The sequence below is a fragment of the Anolis sagrei genome, chromosome 8 (assembly GCF_037176765.1).
Source record: "Anolis sagrei isolate rAnoSag1 chromosome 8, rAnoSag1.mat, whole genome shotgun sequence".
NCBI lineage: Eukaryota > Metazoa > Chordata > Lepidosauria > Squamata > Dactyloidae > Anolis > Anolis sagrei.
In genome coordinates this window covers 27,941,736-27,961,279 of record NC_090028.1, presented here as the reverse complement: position 1 = coordinate 27,961,279, position 19,544 = coordinate 27,941,736, and the positions used below count along the sequence as shown (strand labels likewise).

The window sequence follows — 19,544 nt, the reverse complement described above, 5'->3', positions numbered from 1 at the left end:
GAAGGAGCCTCCACCACACTCCGAGGCAGGGAGTTCCACTGCTGAACGGCTGATATGCATTTTCACCCTGATATGCATTTAAATTTGAGAATAACCCTGTTGTATAAAACATACTTTCTTTATTCCAATGGTCCCACCCAGAGAGGCGCCAACTGTGTAGTCCTTTCTCCTTGAAATCTCCCAAAGTGTCCCAACTGGTCCAGGAACCTAAATTGTCACTATTTTCAGGAGGAATGGTGGCATTTTGGGGGAGATCCGGGTCCGTTCTCTTGCAGAGAAACCATGCCACTTTCCGCCCATGGTAAGTGTCCACTGCCCACTTTGGTTGGCGTCACTCTCCTTATGGCCGGCTGCGCTTGGGCCCTGCGCATTCTGCCCCTGCGACACTTGGGGCGGCCCTTTTGTTGCGATGGTGAGGGAAGGTGGGCATGAGCTCCGGTTCACAGGCTGGAAGGAAGAAGAAGAGGGGCAACAGGAAAATTTGGGGAGGAAATGGGGAGCCCTTTGAAAAGGAAATCAGGTGTGGAAAAACTTACGCAAAGGCTTCTCCTTGAAGTAGGAGCTCTCCAGACAGTCACCGGCCGTCGCTCTGTGCCAGAAAGCGAAACAACACAATTAATTAATTATCTTTCTCTCAATCCAAGCAGAGTTTGGAACTAGTTGAGAACCACTCTAATAATGAAGAAGTGAAGCAATTATGAGGGTTGAATGAAAAGTAATGCCTCCACCTTCATTACTTGGGTTTGGATGGGAATCTATATAAACAGAGGCTGCCAAAGTCTTCATTAGGAAAGCCAGCTTTTAGGACTGCCTTGTCTTGCTGTTACCTCTTCTTGGGGTCATACATGAAGAGGAAGTTGAGGAGCCGGAGCCCGGCCTCCGAGAGCCATGGAAACTTATGCTTCAGGTTGTTGTAGGGCTGCTTCCGGAGCGTATATTGGCTCACCAGTGGCAGCTTGGAGAAGCCCTGGAAGGGGAAGGAACACAAGTCAGTATGATGTTCTCCTCCCACAGCCATCAAGGGTGCATCTCGAATCATAGAATCCTAGAGTTGGAAGAGACCTCTTGGGCCATCCAGTCCAACCCCATTCTGTCAAGAAGCAGGACAATCGCATTCAAAGCATCCCTGACAGATGGCCCTCCAGCCTCTGCTTAAAAGCCTCCACAGAAGGAGCTCCTACCACACTCCGGGGCAGAGAATTCCACTTCTGAACAGCTCTCACAGTCAGGAAGTTCTTCCTCATGTTCAGATGGAATCGCCTTTCTTGTAGTTTGAAGCCATTGCTCCATGTCCTAGTCTCCAGGGAAGCAGAAAACAAACTTGCTCCCTCCTCCTTGTGACTTCCTCTCATACATAGCTCTCATGTCTCCTCTCAGCCTTCTCTTCTTCAGGCTAAACATGCCCAGCTCTTTAAGCCACTCCTCATAGGGCTTGTTCTCCAGACCCTTGATAATTTTAGTGGCCCTCCTCTGGACACATTCCAGCTTGTCAATATCTCTCTTCAATTGTGGTGCCCAGAATTGGACACAATATTCCAGGTGTGGACTAACCAAGGGAGAATAGAGCATGGGGAGCATGACTTCCCTGGATCTAGACACTATGCTCCTATTGATGCAGGACAAATCCCATTGGCTTTTTATGCCACCGCATCACATTGTTGACTCAATATTAACTTGTTGTCCACAAGTACTCCAATGTCTTTTTCACATGGACTGCGCTCGAGCCACGCGTCCCCCATTCTGTATCTTTGCATTTCATCTACACTGAAGAATTAATATAGTTTAACTCCACTTGTAACTGCTGTAATGCAATACTATGGGATCCTGGGAGTTGTAGTTTGGTGAGGCACCCAGTCCTCTTTGACTGGGGAAGCTAAACCACAACTCCCATGATTCTATAACATTGTGCCTTGGAATGTACAGTAGTGTCAGACTGCATTAATTCTGCGGTGTAGCTGCATCCCAAATGGCTGCCAATACAAAGCCTCTCTAGAACGTATTATTTTGGCCCCGAAATTGGCCCAATAGGCTTAAAACTGGCCACAAATACAGCAGTCACAGTTCTCCATCCACTCACTACTTAAACAGGCCTCTCACACGCTGAGGCCTACCTCACACTAAGGCCTTTCTCCCATTGAGGAGAACTTATTTATTTATTTTGTACCCCGTTCTTCTCTGACCTCCGTGGAAGGACTCAGAACGGCTCACAGCAAGGATCAATGCTAACAATAAAACCATTTAAAACATGATACATATCAACAGGTTAAAATACAAATGTGATAAAATACATATACAAGCAATTCGCCAAGATAATAAGGCAGAAAGGTATGCAGAAAGGTACAGCTATAGAAAAGACAAAAAGCACAGCTTAGTTTTACTAAAGCTGCCGGGGTATACATGTAGAAAAGAGAACGGATGGACTTGACCATATATGGGAGACAAAGACAGGCTCAAGATGAGTTTTTTGTGAAAGGGTGAAAAATCGGTCATGAGACCTGCCAACTTTGCAGAAAGGAAGTAGCCAAGGCTAAGTTAAAACTTGCCAAGCTCAGCAGATGTTTTCAGCTGTATTTTGCATGTCGGCATCTTGAGATGTTTCCAAGAAGGGGCTTGCTTATTGCGAAGCGAAACTTAAAAATATATGAGCTAATTGCTTAATATAACTATAATATTGACAGCTTTCTTAACCAATGATTTAATCTTCGGGGCGGCTCTTAAAGCCGAACCCCTTTTGATGTATAAAAGGAACACTACCCTTGATGCTGGGGCTTTCCTCTGAGACGCCATTGTTGTGTCGGAGAGCCACTAGCAGCTGCTATAAATAAACTTTGATATTCTTGCTGAACCCAGTTGGCTGTCTTTCCTGACTCATCTGCGTCCGCAATTTGAACTGAAACGGAGCATTTTGGCTGAGCCTTTGAGCAATTGCTCAGGGAAAGAAAAAGCCTGCTTCATTTTGGAGGTTCCACCGAGATTTGATTCAGACGGGCCAGAGTCGGGGGAGACGGATCTTGTTGGCAAGACGATTTTTGATCAGCATCAGGGGCGCGAGAGGCGATTGCCGTGAGCCGAGACAAAAGGGGGCCCCCGACTAATAACCGGCTGCGACACTCCCCTCTTCTGTCAGTGCTGCTTGATCAAGGTAAATCGCAACTTTTCGGGTTCTCAAGAAATCAACTGGGAGTGGAGGAGTGATAAGAAGGATCCAAAAGGAGGAAAGTCCGGGGGACGAAGGTTGTTCCAACGTCTACAGAGACCCGGCAAGTATAAGTGGTCAAGTAAGACACTAGGTAACACACACCAGCGCTGGGGGAAAGGGGGACCACTAAGTATCCCGTGGGGTAGTGGGAGGACGGGGCAAACCTTGCAGTTCCTAAAACGTGCCGTCGAGTGTCCGGGCGTCTAGGTCAAGGTTTGCTCCCCACTAGAGGCCATGGGTGGGAGGAACTCAAAGACAGTGACTCCGCTTCAGTGTATGCTAGACAACTTTGACAAGTTTGTAGCTGCATCGGGTCAGGGAGATCCAGGAGATTTTAAGGACTACAGATTAAGGAATCTGTGCACAGGAAAATGGCCCACCTTTCCTTTTGGGTGGCCTGCAGAGGGGTCGTGAGACCTAAAGAAGATTAGGCAGGTAGAAAAATTTTGTGCTAACCATCATCTGGATCAATATACTTATATTGATGCCTGGGACAACGTGGTGACCCAAAATCCTGATTGGGTCCGGAAGTGTAAAAAGTGCAGTGTATGATGATAAGGAAGAAAGAAAGGAAAGTCAAGGTTAAGGTCCTTGCCCAGGAAGAAGAGCCGGCGGAAGAACATAGTTACCGGGGGCAGCGATATGTAATTCCCAATGCGCCCCCGCTAACAGTGGCTATGGGCACTAAAAGAGAGAATGTACAGAGAAGGTGTCAGGAGAAGAAGGAGGCGAAGGACGAGGTCAAGACAGAGGCAGAGAAAGAGATAGAGGATGTGGAAGAGGCAGTGGAGGCTACACCCCGTACCAGAAGAGGGAAGCAGTAGTGGCTACAATAGCAGAAGAAGAATGGGAGGATGCGGAGGAAGAGGAATGAACCGACCAGGCTCTCGTTTTGCTGGACCCCGGGGAGCCGATGGTCACTATAGAAGTAGGGGACCAGCAAGTTGACTTTTTAGTGGACACTGGGGCAGAACGATCAGTGGTGAACAAACTTATTGGTCCTACCAGCGCAGAAGTCACCAAAGTGGTGGGGCTGTCAGGAAAAATTCAGAAATGCCCTTTTCTACAGGAACGGACATGTAATCTGGCAGGCCATAGTGTGAGTCATAAATTACTATATCACCCTGATTGCCCAGTGTCATTATTAGGAAGAGACATTTTGTCAAAATTAAGAGCACAAATCCAATTTTTAGACAATGGCCAAATGGAATTGACAATACCCATGGAAGAGGAATGGAGGATTGGGCTCCCAGACTTGGAGAAACCGTTTGACTTGTTCGTGTCTGAAAAGGAAGGAGTGGCTATAGGGGTGCTTACCCAGACATTAGGATCATGGCAGAGACCAGTGGCTTATCTGTCAAAACGGTTAGACACGGTAGCACAGGGAATGCCGCCCTGTCTTCGTGCAGTGGCAGCAGCAGTAGATTTGATAAAAGAAGCAAATAAATTGACCATAGGACAGCCACTGGCCGTCAAAGTACCACACCATGTAAAGGCGCTGTTAGACACCAAGGGACCGCGCTGGCTCACAAATGAGAGACTGACAAAATATGAGGGGGTGTTGTGTGATAACCCGATGGTGACCCTAGAAACTTGTGCCACCTTAAATCCGGCCACCTTGTTGCCTGCCCCAGGAGAGGAAACAGTCCACCAGTGCATTCAGGTGATGGAACAGGTATATTCCAGCCGACCTGACTTAAAGGACGTACCAATGTCCAAGGCAGACATGACCCTGTTCACAGATGGCAGTAGCTTCATGGAGAACGGTGAGAGGCGTGCAGGATACGCGGTGGTACAGGGGGGGGGGAGAGATTCTGGAAGCAGAGTCGCTCCCTCCGGGAACCTCCGCTCAACGGGCTGAATTGATAGCCCTCACCAGAGCACTGCAGTTGGCAAAGGGAAAACGGGTCAATGTCTACACGGACTCAAAGTACGCCTTTACCACGCTCCATGCCCATGGAGCTTTGTACAAGGAGCGGGGACTCCTTACGTCGGCTGGAAAGGGCGTTAAAAATGCAGCTGAGATTGTGGCCCTCCTGGAGGCGGTCTGGGACCCGGACAAAGTGGCTGTAATGCATTGCAAAGGACACCAAAGGGGAGAAGACCCAGTGACACAGGGTAATAGACTAGCTGATTTGGCCGCAAGAGAGGCAGCTAAGCACCCCCACAATAAGCAGCACCTGTTGGCTGTGACGGTAATAGGAGATCCCCCATTAGAAAAGTTTACATACACAAAAGAAGAGGAGAATTGGGCTTTGGGAAAAAAAAGGAGAATGGAAGGGAGAGGTCATTGTGATGCCAGATAACCGCGTTTATGTCCCTAAGGATATGGCGTGGCACATAGTCCGACATATGCATTCCAACACACACCTGGGTAAGACAGCCTTAGCTAAGCTGCTAGAACGGCAAATGTACATTGATGGACTCCATAGCCTGACAGCAGCAACAGCACACAGATGCTGGACATGCGCCAAGAATAATCCTCGAGAAGGACCCTTAAAGCCACCAGGAATTCAACACATAGGCAACGTCCCATTCGAGGCAATTTTGACTGATTTTACTGAGATGCCCCCGCAAAAGGGCTACAAATATTTGCTTGTTTTTGTGGACACCTACACCGGGTGGGTAGAGGCATACCCAACCCGAACTGAAAAGGCAGTAGAAGTTTCAAGAGCACTTTTAAAGGACATAATCCCCAGATTTGGAATACCATTAGAAATAGGGTCTGACAACGGTCCAGCTTATGTACACAAGGTGATTCAAGGACTGTGTCAAATATTGGGCACAAAATGGAAATTGCATTGCGCTTATAGGCCCCAGTCCTCAGCTAAAGTTGAGAGAATGAATCGGACTCTAAAGACTGCTATGTCAAAAGTCTGTCAAGAGACAGGGCTGGGTTGGACTGTAATACTGCCCATGGTACTATTGAGAATAAGGTGTACCCCTCACAAAAGAACAGGTCTGACCCCCTATGAGAGACTATATGGCAGACCACCATTAAATTTGAGGTCGATACTGGACAAAGGGGGAGACCAACATGTGATTGGGGATAAACAAACCATTCAACAAGTGCAAGCCCTGGCTGGACAGATAAAACAAATTGCACAATATACTTCAGAGTTAAATCCACCCTATCCTACCACACCTTTGCATTGTTTCTCGCCAGGTGACGAGGTGCTTGTGAAAGAGTGGAAGATTGACCCACTAGGACCTAAGTGGAGAGGGCCCTATACTGTGCTGATATCAACCCCTACTGCCATTAAAGTGAAAGAAGTTAAACCTTGGATACATTACACCCGTGCCAAGCTGGCACCCCCCATGTGGGAGATAAAAAAGGCAGATCAGAGTGACCTGAGACTCAGGATCGTCCGGCAACTCCCTGAGGGGTCAACAAGGCCATGAAGCTGACCTCTTCGGGAACAACAGATCGTCGCAGGTCAAATATGACGCAGTGTGGCCCAACGAAAGCCCTATCTTGGAAGTGGTGGATAGAGACTATAATGGGGAGGAGGGAAAGATGCCCTAGAAAACCAATAGGAGTTCGAACAGTTTTTGGATATATGATGCTTATAAACATGATCACTATGATACAGGGAAATTGGCTAAAAGAGCATGCTAGATTCATGTTTGATCAGCATGGAAAAGATGTGGCACTCCTATATGAACATCCAGAGAAAGTAGGTGACTTCTCTTTCCTCCCTACCCTAATAGCTGACCCCCAGGTGGTGCTCGGGGGGTTACAAGGAACTATTCAAAATCCCACCATATTTTCTCAGGTCCCCGATGGATTAAAACACATTAAATTTAGGCGAATAAGATATACTGCCACCACGAGGGGAATGTGTTTTTGTTGTACAAACAAGGGTACATGGAATCAAAAATGGAAAGGCTGGGAGCACAGAAAAGCCTTCCTAACAAGGTTGACAAATTACACTCACTGTCAGGACAAGTTTTATTTATATGGAACCTATAACTCTACATATGTTAACAAACAAAATCTGGCCGACACGGACTGGAAAGAACTGTACCCTGAGTACCCACTGTTTGAGTCAAATTACACATCCCTGAGAAATGGAGGCAGTATTTGTTCAGGATGGCATATTAGAGATCCCAATATGTGGTTTTTCTTTGATAAATGGGCAACCAATTTTCATCCAGGAGGAAACCAGTGTGTTGGGGTAGGATACCTGACATTCCCTGTACGAGTCCTTAAACACCCTAGGAGACTTCAGAGATCTTTGAAAGCCATAGCACCCCTAGGACCTGAGTGCTCAGACGAAGTGATTATAGACTCACAACTGTCCGAAACTGGAGGCTCAAGGATAGGAGGAGGATTAATAACAGGGCTCCTAACCCTCGGGTCCTATCCTGGAATAATGGCCCAAGAAAACAGAAAGAGTATCATGGGACTCACATGTAGATTAGAGAAAAGCATAAATGCCACAGGAAAAATAGTTAGACAATTACAATCAGAAATTGAAGAACTAAGCCAAATGGCAATGCAACACAAGCTAGCCCTAGATTATTTGTTGGCAACAAAAGGAGGATTCTGTTCTATAATAAAGGGCCAGTGCGTGGTCCAGTTTCATAATCTGAACCAAACAATTGAAGATGATTTGGAAAAATTGCAAGAGTTAATAAATCATAACGTAAAGGAAGATGGATGGCAACCTTTCTCATGGTTGACGTCTCTGCTTCCTTCAACATCATGGCTTAGAGAAATAATACTTGTGATTATGCTGTGCGGTTTTGTCTTTTTGTTGCTAATGTGCTGTTTTCCAATTTTGCTTCAAGTTTGCCAGAGATATATGCATCAGGCAGCTTCGGTAGAAAAGATAGCTCTCATTAAAGGGCATAATTGGAGAGATCCATAATATCTAACCCTTGCTGATTTGCTCTCGCTTTTGTAAACCGCTTCGCAAAACAAAAACATGTGGGAATAAGGCAGAAAGGTATGCAGAAAGGTACAGCTATAGAAAAGACAAAAAGCACAGCTTAGTTTTACTAAAGCTGCCGGGGTATACATGTAGAAAAGAGAACGGATGGACTTGACCATATATGGGAGACAAAGACAGGCTCAAGATGAGTTTTTTGTGAAAGGGTGAAAAATCGGTCATGAGACCTGCCAACTTTGCAGAAAGGAAGTAGCCAAGGCTAAGTTAAAACTTGCCAAGCTCAGCAGATGTTTTCAGCTGTATTTTGCATGTCGGCATCTTGAGATGTTTCCAAGAAGGGGCTTGCTTATTGCGAAGCGAAACTTAAAAATATATGAGCTAATTGCTTAATATAACTATAATATTGACAGCTTTCTTAACCAATGATTTAATCTTCGGGGCGGCTCTTAAAGCCGAACCCCTTTTGATGTATAAAAGGAACACTACCCTTGATGCTGGGGCTTTCCTCTGAGACGCCATTGTTGTGTCGGAGAGCCACTAGCAGCTGCTATAAATAAACTTTGATATTCTTGCTGAACCCAGTTGGCTGTCTTTCCTGACTCATCTGCGTCCGCAATTTGAACTGAAACGGAGCATTTTGGCTGAGCCTTTGAGCAATTGCTCAGGGAAAGAAAAAGCCTGCTTCAATAAAAACAACATCCAACTCAGTCCGCACATTGTGGTCAATACTTAGTCATTTACTGGTCTCAGCCATCACTCTGCAAATGCCTCATTCCACAGCCAAGATTTCACTTGCTTCCTAAAGGTCAGGAGAGAGGGGGCAGATCTAACTTTGGGTTGTTGTAGGTTTTTCCGGGTTATATGGCCATGTTCTAGAGGCAATTTCTCCTGACGTTTCGCCTGCATCTATGGCAAGCATCCTCAGAGGTAGTGAGGTCTGTTGGAAGTGGGAAAATGGGTTTATATATCTGTGGAATGACCAGGGTGGGACAAAGGACTCTTGTCTGCTGGAGCTAGGTGTGAATGTTTCAACTGACCACCTTAATTAGCATTTGATGGCTTGACAGTGCCTGGGGGAATCTTTTGTTGAGAGGTGATTCGATGTGCCTGATTGTTTACTCTCTGTTGTTTTGCTGTTGTAATTTTAGAGTTTTTTAATATTGGTAGCCAGATTTTGTTCATTTTCATGGTTTCCTCCTTTCTGCTGAAATTATTTGGGAGAGAGAGATCTAACTTTGTTTGGGAGAGAGTTCCATAGCTGGGGAGCCACCACAGAGAAGGCCCTGTCTCTCATCCCCACCAGACGTTACTACGAAGGTGGGGGAACCGAGAGCAGGGCCTCTCTGGAAGATCTTAACGCCCTAACACTGAGGCCTACTCATACTGAGGCCCTTCTTCCACAGAGACCACTCACAGACTGAGGCGAACTAACACTGAGGGCTCCCTCAGACTGAGGCCTACTAAGCTACAAACACACCTGCTTATATTGAACTGCAGCTTTTGCTGAGTCATTGGATTCATTTAACCCTTTCAATGCTTAACTCACATTTTTGTAATTAAAAATACCTAGTTAATTTTTAATATTTCTGACATAACTCACAGGCCAAATGGTCTCATTGGGAGTGCCGAGGAGCTGGACGATCATGTCGATCTGCTGGATCTCGGAGCTGCCAGGGAGAAGGGGCTTGTGGGCCAGAAGTTCAGCCAGAATGCAGCCCACTGCCCTGAAGGGATAAAATGCAAGCGTCAGTGTCCAAAAGATCCAGCTGCAACAATGGCACCCCACTCATTGACCCCAGACATTGGCCAGAATCCTGTTCTATACACATAATAATTGCATTGGCATTTATCCTTCCCAATCTTGGCACATACATGTACATAACTTTTGTGGATTTGGTTATTTACAGATTTGATTAATACGCTCCCTTTTGGAACCTCTAGGACCTCCCTGGTCAACTTCCATGAAATTAATAGGCGGCTGCAACTGAAATGCCAAGTCCTAGCTTCTTCAGTGTTTAGGAATTAGGGAGCATTTGACTCCCAGAACCCTCCTCCTTCTATCCCAGTGGTTCTCAACCTTTCTAACACCGTGACCCCTAAATATGCTTCCTCGTGTTGTGGTGACCCCCGACCATAAAATTATTTTAGTTGCTCCATAATAACTGTAATTTTGCTACTGTTACGAATTATAATGTCAATACCTGATATGCAGGATGTGTTTTCATTCATGGCAAGGCCCTGCACGAAGCGGCCCTCGCCTAACCCACGTCCCTGCCAGCCGGGGGGAGTGCGATCTAGGCGAAGGAGGCTTTGTGCAAGGCAGCCATTTTCAGGGGGCGGGGCCAACCGAGGCGCCTCCGCGACCCCCAGAAAATGGCCCAGCGACCCCCCTGGGGGTCACGACCCCCAGGTTGAGAACCGCTGTTCTATCCTCTCCCAGATTTTAAAATATCAAGGTCTCCCTTCAGATCTTCCTCAAAGCCTTGCAAGGAAGGAGCTGCATTGGCCACCACCTTTTCCAACTATGAACACTAAACGAATGGGGGAAACCTTTTCCTTACCACATATCTATGGCAGTGGTCTGCGTTGTCGTCCCCAGGAGGAGTTCAGGGGCTCGGTACCTGAAAAGGGGAAGAAAGAGAAGCTGTGCATTATTAACATCGTCACCATCATCATCATCATCATCATCATCATCATCATCATCATCTTGTTGTTGTGTGTCTTCAAGTCATTGCTGACTTATACCAAACTCAAAGCGATCCTATTACAGAGAAAGTAGTAGTAGTAGTAGTAGTAGTAGTAATCAGTGCTGACAAAATTACCATCTGCCAGCTGCAGAAGGCCACCTTACTGGGATCTGCACATATTATTCGCAGATACATCACACAGTCCTAGACACTTGGGAAGTGTCCGACGTGTGATCCAATTCAACAGCCGGCAGAGTGTCTGCTGTGGACTCATCTTGTGGTGTTTCAAATAATAAGAATAACACAATACACAATACACCACAATACACAATACATCACAATACACAATACACCAGACATCATGATTGTGGAAAAGAAAAAAAAATCTGGATTATTGATGTCGCCATACCAGGTGACAGCCGCATTGAGGAAAAACAACAGGAAAAACTCAGCCGCTATGAAGACCTCAAAATCGAACTGCAAAGGCTCTGGCATAAACCAGTACAGGTGGTCCCAGTGGTCATTGGCGCACTGGGTGCCGTGCCAAAAGATCTCAGCCGGCATTTGGAAACAATAAACATTGACAAAATCATGATCTGTCAATTGCAAAAGACCACCTGACTTGGATCTGCGCGCATCATTCGAAAATACATCACACAGTCCTAGACGCTTGGGAAGGGTTCGACTTGTGATTTTGTGATATGAAATCCAGCATATAGATCTCGTTTGCTGTGACATACTGTGCTTTTGTGTCGTCAATAATAACAATAATAATAATAATTCTTTATTTATATTCTGCTTTTCTCCCATTTTATCAGTTAAATGTAAATTCATATATTGTATAAGTTTAAAATGTGAATGCTGTTCAAAGAGTTAATTTTTCAAACATTATTAAGCATGCGAGGAACAGACAAGGAAGATGTTGCAATAGACTAGGAAGACGGACACTGAATTAATGAGCTGATAAGAGTGGGGTAGAAATATAGCAGATGCCATTTGTTCTTTCTCTTTACTCTTCTCCCTTGCATCTGACCGAGCGAACAAATAAGTGTTATTGCAACGAAAGAAATGTAAATAAAGAGCCACTACTGAAGCAGAAACAACTGTCTGAAGTTAGTTAATTGGATGATAAAAAGCAAGTTGGCCAGCAAATTGCATTGATACAAAGCGACTTACAACATATTAAAATAATGTAAGCAACAATCCATATACGTCAAAAATAAATATAAAACATCATAAAATAAGTCGTTTAAAACACCAATATATTGTCGAAGGCTTTCATGGCTGGAATCACTGGGTTGTTGTAGGTTTTTTCGGGCTATATGGCCATGTTCTAGAAGCATTCTCTCCTGACGTTTCACCTGCATCTATGGCAAGCATCCTCAGAGGTAGTGAGGTCTGACCTGAAAAAACCTACAACAATATACATTCACATAAAAACACATTAAAGCACCCTTCGCTAGACGTGTGTCCAATCCGTTTCCACTTCTCCAAATGGCAGCCTTGCATCCTATTGCCATTTTGAAAGGGAGTGCGGAGGGGAATGGCCTTTGTGGCATGTTTTATGTGCAGCCCATGGCAAGGCTTGGGGGTAAAAATAAATGTGAATTTAATAAGTCCAGGAATCTTCAAAAGGGACTCACCAGAGTGTGACAACCTTCGGGGTCATGGGCTTCAGGGGTACACGGTAAGCGCGGGCCAAGCCAAAGTCCGCTGCAAGAGAGAGGACAGGTTAAAGGGCATCCCGGCTGAGTGCCAAGTCCATCGGTGATCTTTGGGACGAAGGGAGCCATGTCTCACCCGTCTTCACACAGCCTTTGTCGGTCATCAGCAAATTGGACACCTTCAGGTCCCTATCGGAGGAGAAAGAGGTGGTCCGGCACTCAGAAAAGGCCCTACACCTCCCCAAATGCCCCAACTAATGGATATTTACAAAGAGTGTTTTCCAGCTTTTAAGATGGGAGGATACCTGGATCTCACCTGTGGATGATGAAGTTGTCATGAAGATACTGCAGGCCTTTCAGTACCTGAAGGATGATACATTTTACCTGCAAAGAGGGAAGGGTCAGGTGAAGGAGGCAGCCTTAGCAAGGCATTTCTTGTGCATTTTCCCCATTTTCTTTTCTTCTAGGAGACCGTGGATGAGCACAACCCCCTTATCTGTGGACTCAGTATCCATAATTTCAATTACTCACACACCTAAAAATACTTGAAATATTTGTGAGCCTCTCTGGGTACTCCAGTGCGGGTCTATGGCATGCTTCAGCAACAATGCGTTGCTTTTTCTATCTCCTCAGCACCATCTTTTTTGTTCAGCCTGTGTATCAAAGCCCTTTATAGTGCATCTCTTATATTTGTGACTATAATACCATATATACTCAAGTATAAGCCGACCAGAATGTATGTCGAAGCACCTAATTTTACCACAAAAAACTGGGAAAACTGAGTATAAGCCAAGGGTGGGAAATGCAGCAGCTACTGCTACATTTCAAAATAAAAATAGATACCAATAAAATTACATTAACTGAGGCATCAATAGATTAAATGGTATTGAATATTTACCATGTTTCAAAGAAAAACAGTAAACTAGCTCTGTCAGTTGAAAAGTAGGTCAACAAAAACAATATATAATAACAATATCTTCGAGTATATACAGTACTTATATTTATGTTTCTTATATTCATAACAAGTGCCATTTTTGGCAATTTCCAGTGCTTGGGTTCCCAATCCATCAACCCAGAGTGCATCTATACCAGGCATGGGCAAACTTCGTCCCTTCCTCCAGGTGTTTTGGACTTCAACTCCCACAATTCTTAACAGTCTACCGCCTCAGGATGCTTTGGATGTGGGGAGTGATGTCGATGAGTTTCAAGATGACAATGGTTTGGTCAGTGATACTGATGCAGAGAATGACCAAGAGATCCCTGTTCAAAATGTAGTTTCCCATGAGAATGTCCCTGAGGGGTGTGGGGACGATGGTGTGCTCTCTGAATTGTTACCCATGATAGAGAACATGAAATCAGCTCAGCACCTGGCCTAGCTGCAGAAATTAATGAGCAAATAGATAATGAGCAAATGGATAGACAAGAAGAGATCAGTCAAAACAGGAGAGCTGAACAGTGGCTTTGGCGTTCTGCCAGGTTCTGAGAGAAAAAAGGTAAGAAATTATCTGTTAAAGTGAAACCAATTTCTGAGCACTAGAGACATAGTTAATGAGGAGATAAAAGTCCCAAGTACAGGATATGTAGTCAGATGAAGCATCGTTTGGAATAAAGTCAAGATCTCGTCCTTGTTTCATGGAAGCTTTGCTTGGAAAATTCATGATTTTCATGCCTTTCATGGTTTTCATGAAAATTCATGCCTTTGTTTCATGGTTTGGATTCTTGGATTTTATGCTTTTATATTCATGCCTTGGATTCACGTTTCCTGATTTTTTTTTTTTTTGCATTATCTTTGGGAAGTTTTGACTTTGTTTTTATGGACTTTGCTGGACTATTACCCTGGACTACTTTGCTCCTGCTTATCTTCCTATCTAACTAGATTTACCTATTTCTTTAAAGTGATTTTTTTACTTTACTGCTTTTTAATTATCTTCAATAAAAGACTGTTTCCCATCCAATGGTGTGGTGTTTAAAGTCAGAGGGCTTTTTCTGTCCTGGAAAATGGTTGCCATGGTTGCCTCTCTGCTGGGACCCACCTGAGCTTCTGAAAAAGGGGCCTGCATGTTCTCCAGGAGGCTGGCCAGATCTTGCTCGCAGTAGCCCATCACCAGAAAAATGCTGTAAGGAAAGACATAGAAGGAATACATTTGGAGAAGGTGGAGGCTAAGGTCAATATACCCCAGAGTCTTGTTCTATCCTACTTCCAATTTTCCTTCCATGCTTCTTTTAATGCAGCCAGCTTCATACCCTTTGGGCATCTGGATATGCAATTGCAAGCATGGCCAGGTCTGGAGACAGGTGAGGGCACCGCCTCATTGCAAATATAAGGGGACTTTTTTTTGGAGGGGGGATCCCATTCATACCTCTCCAGGTGGTTCCCCACCACCACCTCCTTCAGCTCCACGATGTTGGGATGCTGCAGTTTCAAGAGCAATGTGATCTCCCTCAGGCTACTGATGGGGATCCCTGCCGGGGGACAAAAACAGCCACCCGTCAATGGGTTTTGTGATCCAGGGTGTGCTGGGATGGATTCCTCTCAAGGATTGAGTGAAGCTGCCAACTTTGGGAGCTTGCACCAAAAAAAAGGGGGTGGCCACATTGACCCAACTCAGAAGACCCTCGTCCACTCACCGTCTTTCTCTTTATCCATCCGCACCTTCTTCAGGGCCACGATCTCGTCCGTCTGGGTGTCCCGGGCACGGTCTGAAAACGGAGTAGAATTAAAAACCTTATTTTTGGTCAATCAACTTCCTCCACCAAGGATGTGTCTACATTAGGGGTCCCTAAAATACACCAACTCCCAAGATAATTTACCCGGACTCGGATCTAAACTTTAGACTACCGTCACCCTCTTCTTGCTCCTTAACTCTGCTTTCCTTTCCTCTCCTCTATTTCCCCCCAAAACTGAAGGATCCTGTCAGAAATATTAAAAATTAACTACATATTTTTAATTACAAAAATGTGAGTCAAGCACTGAAAGAGATGCAATGACTCAGCAAAGACTGCAGTTCAATATAAGCAGGTGTGCCTGTAGCTTAACAGGCCTCAGTGTTAGTTTGCCTCAGTCTGAGAAAGTTCTCAGTGTGAGAAGGCCTCAGTGGGAGAAAGGCCTCAGTGTGAGGTAGGCACCAGTGTTAGTTCGCTTCAGTCTGAGAGTCCTCAGAGTGAGAAGGCCCAGTGGGAGAAAGGCCTCTGTGTGAGGTAGGCATCAGTGTTAGTTCGCCTCAGTCTTGAGAGTCCTCAGTGTGAGAAGGCCTCAGTGGGAGAAAGGCCTCAGTATGAGGTAGGCATCAGTGTTAGTTCACCTCAGTCTTGAGAGTCCTCAGTGTGAGAAGGCAGTGGGAGAAAGGCCTCAATATGAGGTAGGCATCAGTGTTAGTTCACCTGTCTTGAGAGTCCTCAGAGTGAGAAGGCCCAGTGGGAGAAAGGCCTCTGTGTGAGGTAGGCATCAGTGTTAGTTCACCTCAATCTTGAGAGCCCTCAGTGTGAGAAGGCCTCAGTAGGAGAAAGGCCTCTGTGTGAGGTAAGCATCAGTGTTAGTTCGCCTCAGTCTGAGAGTGTGAGAAGGCCTCAGTGGGAAAAAGGTCTCAATGGGAAAAAGGCCCCAGTGTTAATATGCCTCAGAGAAGGCCTCACTGTGAGAGAAGCCCCAGGTTGAAGGCCATCGTGTGTAAAGCTACTGTGTGAAGCTCCAGTGTGAAGGTTGCTGCGTGCAAAAAGCTACTGTGTGAAGCTTCTGTGTAAGCTCAGTGTGAGAAGAGTTTCTGTGAGAGCAAAGCTGTTCATCGGCATGAGAAAGAAGCCCTGTGTGGAAACAAAGAAGGAAATATAAAGGACTTTGTGTTATAGAAATTTTCTTGTAAACAGGCACACAAACAACAACAACAAATAATGATAGTGCGAGCCGTAACAATCTGAGGAACCGTGAACTGGTGCTCCGAGTCTGAAATGTCTTGAACAACAACAAGAACAAGAAATAATTATAGTTTGGCCCTCAACAGCTTGAGGAACCGTGAACTGGCCTTCTGATTAAAAAATTTGATGATCTCTGGTCTATATTGTTGAAATAAGTAGTTTGTCCCCCGCTTGATCTGCCATGGTTCAATGCTATGGGATCCTGGGATGTGTAGTTTTAAAAGGCCTTGAGCGTTCTCTGCCCAAGAGTGCACATCAAACTACAACTCCCAAGTAGGGCCATTTTGAAGTGTAGATGCAGACCAGAATTCATGAGAGGGGTCTTCTGCATGGCCAGGGGATGCACTGGTCAAGGCATGTGCAAACTTTGACCTTGTGGGTGTTTTGGACTTCAACTCCCATCATTCCTAACAGCCTCAGGCCCCTTCCTTTTCCTCCTCAGCCGCTTAAGCGGCTGAGGAGGAAAAGGAAGGGGTCTGAGGCTGCTAGGAATGGTGGGAGTTGAAGTCCAAAACACCCACAAGGCCAAAGTTTGCACATGCCTCGACTAGATGATCTTAGGTGTTTTCTATAGTTCTCCTTGCACATGCTTTGTGCCACTCACACACAATGCCGTAAGTCCCTTCTCCGATCCGGTTGAGTTTCTCAAACTCCTTGACGCTCCGGCATCTTCCTAGCTGAAACAACAACAACAACAACAACAACAACACAGATTTTTAAATGATCAAGGTTGTATCTTAGGGCTTCATCACACGAGAGCAGTGTTTCTCAACCTTCCTAATGCCCCGACCCCTTAATACAGTTCCTCATGTTGTGGTGACCCCCAACCATAAAATTATTTTCATTACTACTTCATAACTGTAATTTTGCTACTGTTATGAATCATCATGTAAATATCTGATTTGTAGGATGTATTTTCATTACTGGACCAAATTTGGCACAAATATCCAATAGGTGAGGTTGGGGGGGATTGATTTTTTCATTTGGCAGTTGTCGTTGCTGGGATTTATAGTTCACCTACAATCAAAGAGCATTCTGAACTCCGCCAATGATGGAATTGAACCAAACTTGGCACATAGAACTCCCATGACCAACAGAAAATACTGGAAGGATTTGGTGGGCATTGACCTTGTCTTTTGGAGTTGTAGTTCACCTACATCCAGAGAGCACTGTGGACTCAAAGAATGATGAATCTGGACCAAAATTGGCATGCATACTCAATTTGACCCAAATATGAACACTGGTGGAGTTTGGGGAAAATAAGAACTTGCCATTTGAGAGTTGCAGTTACTGGGATTTATAGTCCACCTACTTCATAACTGTAATTTTGCTACTGTTATGAATAGTAATGTAAATATCTGATATGCAGGATGTATTTTCATTCATTATACCAATTGAGCACAAAACCACAATATGCCCAAATTTGAATACTGGTGTTTGGGGGGGGGGGGGGTTGATTTTGTCACTTGGGAGTTGTAATTACTGGGATTTATAGTTCACCTACAATTAAAGAGCATTCCAAACTCCACCAAAGATGGAATTGAACCAAACTTGGCACACGGGACTCCCATGACCAACAGAAAATACTGGAAGAGTTTGGTGGCCATTGATGTTGAGTTTGGGAATTGTACTTCACCTAATCCAGAGAACACTGTGGACTCAAAACAATGATGGATCTGGACCAAACTTGGCACAAATACCCAATATGCCCAAATGTGAGCACTGGTGGAGTTTGGGGAAAATAGACCTTGACATTTGGGAGTTGTAGTTACTGTGATTTATAGTTCACCTACAATCAAAGAGCATTCTGAATCCCACCAATGACAGAATTGGGCCAAACTTCCCATACGGAACATCTTCAACCAACAGAAAATACTGGAAGGGTTTGGTGGGCACTGACCTTGTCTTTTGGAGTTGTAGTTCACCTACATCCAGAGAGCACTGTGGACTCAAACAATGATGGATCCAGACCAAAATTGGCATGCATACTCCATATGCCCAAATGTGAACACTGGTAGACTTTGGGGGAAATAGACCCTGACATTTGGGAGTTGTAGTTGCTGGGATTTATAGTTCTCCTACAATCAAAGAGCATTCTGAACCCCACCAATGACAGAATTGGGCCAAACTTCCCACACAGAACACCCACCAACAACAGAAAATACTGTTGGCGACCCTCAGGTTGAGAAACACTGAGAATTAATCCACTTTAAATCTGGTTTCATCCTCCTGCAGTTTGCAGTTTAGGGAGGAGCCTTGCACAGCCTTCCCAAACTACAAACCCCAGAATTCTGCAGGAGGCAGAAATCAGAGTTAAAGTGGATCCGTTCTCTAGCGTGATGAAGCGGTTAGGGATGTATCTCTGCCAAACTAAAAATCCCAGAATTGCAAACTTTTAAGAAATGTATCTATTTGTAACTGAAAATGCAAACAAAAACATAAATAGAACCCTAGCACAATAACCAATGCATACTTCCCTCCCCCACCCCCACCCCCCTTTGCAAAGTGGCCTTGCAAAGAGTTGTAGTTCTCCCCCTGCCCTTGCACTCACCCTATGCGCAGGAGGAACGGTGAAGAACCCGTCTCCACGGAGTTGCTTCAGCCGCAGAGTCTCAGCCTCCAGATCCGCGGCTTCAGCCATTGCAGCCTTCCTCCTTCTCCTCTTTTTGGGTTGTAGTGTCCCACTAGCGCCCCTGCTGTTCGTTAGGAGTATGACACCCCCTCTATCAGTTGCAGACCATTCACAGGGTTGTTGTAGCTTTTTTCGGGCTATATTGCCATGTTCTAGAGGCATTCTCTCCTGACGTTTCGCCTGCATCTACGGCAAGCATCCTCAGAGGTAGTGAGGTCTGTTAGAACTAGGAAAAAGGCTTTATTATCTGTGGAATGACCAGGGTGGGACAAAGAACTCTTGTCTGCTGGAGCTAGGTGTGAATGTTTCAACTGACCACCTTGATTAGCATTTGGTGGCCTGGCAGTGCCTGGGGCAATCTTTTGTTGAGAGGTGATTAGATGTCCCAGATTGTTTCCTCTCTGTTGTTTTGCTGTTGTAATGTTAGAGTTTTTTTTAATACTGGTAGCCAGATTTTGTTCTTTTTCATGGTTTCTTTTCTGCTGAAATTGTCCACATGCTTGTGGATTTCAGTGGCTTCTCTGTGTAGTCTGACATGGTGGTTGTGAGAGTGGT

The 19,544-nt window shown here is 45.1% G+C and overlaps 1 protein-coding gene across 1 annotated transcript; it reads right to left on the bottom strand.

The window, feature by feature from the left end:
• Window positions 1-99: 99 nt before the first annotated feature.
• CDK10 (cyclin dependent kinase 10) lies at window positions 100-19,059 on the bottom strand. The gene is made up of 13 exons (XM_060788375.2): window positions 18,909-19,059; window positions 16,962-17,034; window positions 15,074-15,145; window positions 14,806-14,908; window positions 14,479-14,560; window positions 12,762-12,829; window positions 12,582-12,634; window positions 12,425-12,494; window positions 10,656-10,715; window positions 9,695-9,818; window positions 828-967; window positions 537-589; window positions 100-447 (listed from the first exon to the last, which is right to left on the bottom strand). Exons 1-13 carry the CDS (start codon window positions 18,996-18,998, stop codon window positions 341-343), a joined length of 1,095 nt encoding a protein of 364 aa, XP_060644358.1. The 5' UTR covers window positions 18,999-19,059; the 3' UTR covers window positions 100-340.
• Window positions 19,060-19,544: the final 485 nt, after the last annotated feature.